General features: G+C 25.9%; 1 protein-coding gene across 1 annotated transcript in view; it reads left to right on the top strand.

The window, feature by feature from the left end:
* Nucleotides 1–998: 998 nt before the first annotated feature.
* Nucleotides 999–4611, top strand: part of LOC102679362 (vacuolar protein sorting-associated protein 8 homolog) — a 6170-nt gene continuing 2557 nt past the window's right edge. Inside the window, exons 1-9 of the mRNA XM_031509309.1 lie at nucleotides 999–1167; nucleotides 1479–1757; nucleotides 1860–2153; nucleotides 2227–2445; nucleotides 2521–2700; nucleotides 2770–3015; nucleotides 3132–3272; nucleotides 3327–3782; nucleotides 3903–4607. Coding sequence (XP_031365169.1) covers nucleotides 1087–1167; nucleotides 1479–1757; nucleotides 1860–2153; nucleotides 2227–2445; nucleotides 2521–2700; nucleotides 2770–3015; nucleotides 3132–3272; nucleotides 3327–3782; nucleotides 3903–4607 — 2601 coding nt within the window. The 5' untranslated portion in view covers nucleotides 999–1086. The remainder of the gene's footprint in view (nucleotides 1168–1478; nucleotides 1758–1859; nucleotides 2154–2226; nucleotides 2446–2520; nucleotides 2701–2769; nucleotides 3016–3131; nucleotides 3273–3326; nucleotides 3783–3902; nucleotides 4608–4611) is intronic.

Here is a 4611-nt window from a genome sequence, read left to right as displayed (position 1 = left end):
AATAATTAAGAGATTTAATTATAATATAGATTTAATATTTAAATTATCTTTTAAATTAATAATTTTTTATAGAATTATAATCTAATATTTTTTTATAGAAAATATCAAATATATTGATTTCTTAACTAATGTATAAAAAATTATATAATTTCTTTAAAAAAAATAAAGTTGAATTTTGCAGTTAATTTATCATATATAAAAATTAATAATATTAGAATAATATTATAACCGTTATGAATTCATTTTTTCATTTGAAATATTTTTCTTTATAATATATCCTAATAACGATAATGATATAAAAGAAGATAATAACATTAGATGAAATATATAAATGGAATACATTTTCATTATTTCTCTTTCAAAATTGAAATATGTTTTAATTTTTTATTTTAATGTAAAAAATATAGGTTATATATTTTCGGCTTTATATATCTTTAAGACGATAATCTCACAAAACATATATTGTGATATATAATCCGCTTAACGACAATGATGTGATTTAAACGAATGAAAGTTTTTCGGTAATAAAAAGAATAGAAAGAAATTTTGAAGTATTGTATTGAATATAGAAGACTCATTTATCAAATCTATTTGCTATTTATATATCTTTTCAAACATTTTTAAAATATGTAATTAATTATCCAAATACTGTTCGAAATTATTATGGCAACAGTATTTTTTTTATAATAATATAAATGTAATTATTGTGTAAAATGCACTATTTCATATACGTCTACAAAATATTCTAATAAATAATATTTGTTTTGTTTCTTATTTATAATTTTATATTGAAATTTAATTTCAATTTCAACTATTATTAACATTGCAATTTTATTCTGAGCCAATTGGTTTAGAATTATATTAAAATGGTAAAATAATCATATATTCCCGAAACATAAAATAAAAAAAATACATTAAATGTCTTTTCTGTATCTTGTTTGTATCTAAATGTATATACATATACAATAATAGAATAAAATCTAGTCTTATATATATATATATATATATATCTTTTATATTCTATAGTTTAATGAGAGACCGCTATATTTACGTATGTCAGCTGTGGAATGACAGGTGGGATAAAAAATGGCTGAAAATGGGTTGGGGTCGGATGCTGGGTCTCAAGAATACCTTGCAACTGAGGTTATCAATTTAGATATCGAAGAAGTATGTAATTATATTAATTATAAAAATATTTATATAAGTTATACAAAGTTTTTAATTTTTAGGTTATGTTCTTATAATATCCAATTTTCTTATTTTGTTTATAAATATAATATATAATAATTAAATGCAATTATTATATTAGATTATATTTTATTAATATTAAGATTCTTTTTTTAATTATTTTTAATTTATTTTATATATTTTCTTTACTTAAACTCTTGTTTAAATCTAATAAATTTAATTGTATTATTATACTTACATTACATAATTTTGTTATTAACACTATTAAAATTAATATTCTATAATTTTAGTTGGATAACACAGAATATGCTATACCAGCTGTGGAAGAATTACCCTCCTTAGAAAGTATATTAACAGAACCTGACTGTGCATCATTATCTGGAACAGATGATGATTTTGGTTTAACACAAGGTGAAAAATTAGGAAGTAGTGAAACAACAAGTGTTGGAAGTCATCTGTCATTAAACTCTTTGAATAAAATCAATAAAACTTCTCAAACAACATCTTCTGGTGCTATTTTAAGACATGTTATATTAAAAGGAATATCATCACAAATTATATCAGCTAGTGTAAGCAAAAATATTTTTTTAAAAGATTTTTATAATTACAATGAATTTATAATATATTATTTTTAATTATATTTATATAATTATATTTATATATATATATAGGAAAAAGTCAATGCTGGTTTAGCAAGTGCAGTTGCTGCAGGAGGGAATATGTTAGTAGTTGGTACTAGTCATGGTCTGGTATTAGGTTTTGATTCTTCACAAACATTAAGATGGTGTGATCAAGAAACAAGACATCAAGGATCAGTATCTGCATTATGTTTTAATCATGATGGAAGTAGAGTACTAGCTGGCTTTGCTAGAGGACATATATTAATGATAGATAGTTCCAATGGAAAAGTATTAAGGACACTTACTGATGTTCATCCTCTTGATACAGCTGTATTACATGTTAAAGTGAGATCAATTTATATTATCTTAGTATTTAATATATGATTTTGTTAATAAAATATGACATATATTTGCACAGTTCACAGATTCACCTAAGGTAGCATTATGTAGTGATAGTGGTGGATCTGTTTTTGAATTGAATTTTACAAGAGTTATGGGAGTGAGAGGCTGTGAAAGCAGGTGTTTATTTAGTGGATCTAGAGGTGAAGTGTGTACATTAGAACCTTTGTTATTGAATCATCTGCCATCACATACTCTGAAAAATTATACTTTAGTAGCAATGGCAACATTATCAAAGGTTCTTTACTTAACATTAAAAAAAATGAAAACTTATTAAATATATATATAATTTTATATTATTTAAATTTTTTAGGTAATAGTAGTATGCATAAGACCTAGAATGCGTGTTGTATTAACTCATCCTTTATCTGGTGCTCCTATAGCACCACCACAACTATCTTGGCAACTTGTTGTTATACAAGCAGCAGATGCTTCTCGTGTAATTGATCCTGTTTTAGCTCTTGCAAGAGATGATGTGGTTCATTTTTATCAAGTATTATCATTTTATATAAGATATAATTTTTTTAATTATAAACAAATTTATATTAATTAAATTTACTAGGTATGTACTGAAGCTGGTTCAAGAGTAAAATTATCTCCCTTACGAAGAATGACTCTACCCTATACAATAAGTAATTTACGATGGTTAAATCCAAGATCATTGGCTGTATTAGATACTCAAGAAAGATTACATTTATTAGATGTAAGAGCACAGGATAATTTGGAAACATTAGATATGAGTCGTGTTGGTATTTCTTATGCATCTAGCCATTTTAAAGGTTTGTCTACTGGTGGAAATGTTTCAAAGGTATCACTTAATTAAATTATTATATTAAGTAATTATTAAATTTAAATTATAATAATTATATTGTTTTGATTTATTATACATTATATATATATTATATATATTTGTTTGAATTATAGGCAATGGCATTGGCTGGTGAACGAGCATGTTATAATACTGTAGTAACATTTGGTACTCAACTTTTACTATTAGGTACTAAAAGTTTACATGTAGTTTGTATACGAACATGGACTGAACGATTGAGACATTTGACAATGCAGGTTTGTATTGAAATTATATAATTTTTTATTTTATTACATTTTTTATGATTTCAGAGAAGGTTTCCAGAAGCATTAGCATTAGGACTCTCTTTTTATCAAGATAAAGGAAAAGCAGTTGTTGGTCTTCGTGGTTCAAAGCAACGTCGTAAACAAATAGCTCGTGATAAAGTATGTCAAGTTTTGATTCAATATATGGAAGAATTGAATCATTGTCTTGCAGACGAAAATGCAGAATTTGAAATAGTCACAACTTGTGTAGATTATTGTATACAATTAGAAAATACAGATTTATTATTTGGAAAATTATGGGACTTAGTTTCGGAATCCGAGGGATTAAAGGCGAGTTATTTACATGCCCTGGAAAATCCATTATTGGATGGAAGTTTACGACCGCGATTACCACCGTTAATTGCTCAACAATTAGTTACGCTTTATGACCAAGAAGGAAAAGTAGATTCACTTCAAGCAATTATAGTGTTATTAGATGTTGATTGTTTAGATATTCACCAAGTAAGTAAAGATATTTATATTTTCTTAATATTTTTATATTTCTGAATAAAATAAAAAAAATTATTTATAAAAATTAGTTCTGAAAATATATATAATTATTTGTATTTAAAAATATCGTAGGTAACGACACTTTGTCGGCAACGGGGTCTTTGGGAAGCTTTAATACATCTTCAAACGACAGCATTAGGTGATTTTACTGCTTCAATTCATCAATTAGTACCGATATTGCAAAGTATGTTAACGAATTCAAAAGATTCGTTAACTAGAGATAGTATACAACTTGGCAATGCACTTTTAGTTTATGCTAGTTGTTGCCTTGCTGGTCGTGGTTTTCCTCGGGATGAACTCCCTGAGGGTATGTCTCAGAGAGCAAAAACAGATGTATTAAGAGCATTACTTTCACAGCATTCAAGTTTGGCTAATGATACAGAAAGGCAATATCCTTATCTCAGAACTTTACTACAATTTGATGCAAAAGGATTTCTCGATGTGATAGCAATTGCCTTTCAAGAACCAGAATTTACATCTGAGATGGGTCTCAGGCAACGGCAAAGACTTATAGATATACTATTAAATATTATCATGCCTAGTACACCATTAAGTCCAAGAAATCCTGATTATATTACTGATGAACAAAGAAATTTAGTTCTTATATTTATAGCTAATGAAGTTACAGAAAATACCGTTACTTTAGAACCTAGTATGTTAAATAAAATGATAGAAATATTATGTACTGATTCAAGTATGGGAACATCAAAAGAGCTTAAGACTGATAAAGAAAATGCAATATTAGGATTATTGCGTTCAAAAAAATTACGTAATATATCGG

The sequence above is a fragment of the Apis dorsata genome, unplaced genomic scaffold, assembly GCF_000469605.1.
Source record: "Apis dorsata unplaced genomic scaffold, Apis dorsata 1.3 scaffold_137, whole genome shotgun sequence".
Taxonomy (NCBI): Eukaryota; Metazoa; Arthropoda; class Insecta; order Hymenoptera; family Apidae; genus Apis; species Apis dorsata.
Note: the sequence above shows the minus strand (reverse complement) of the source record. Positions and strands in the feature narration are given on the sequence as shown.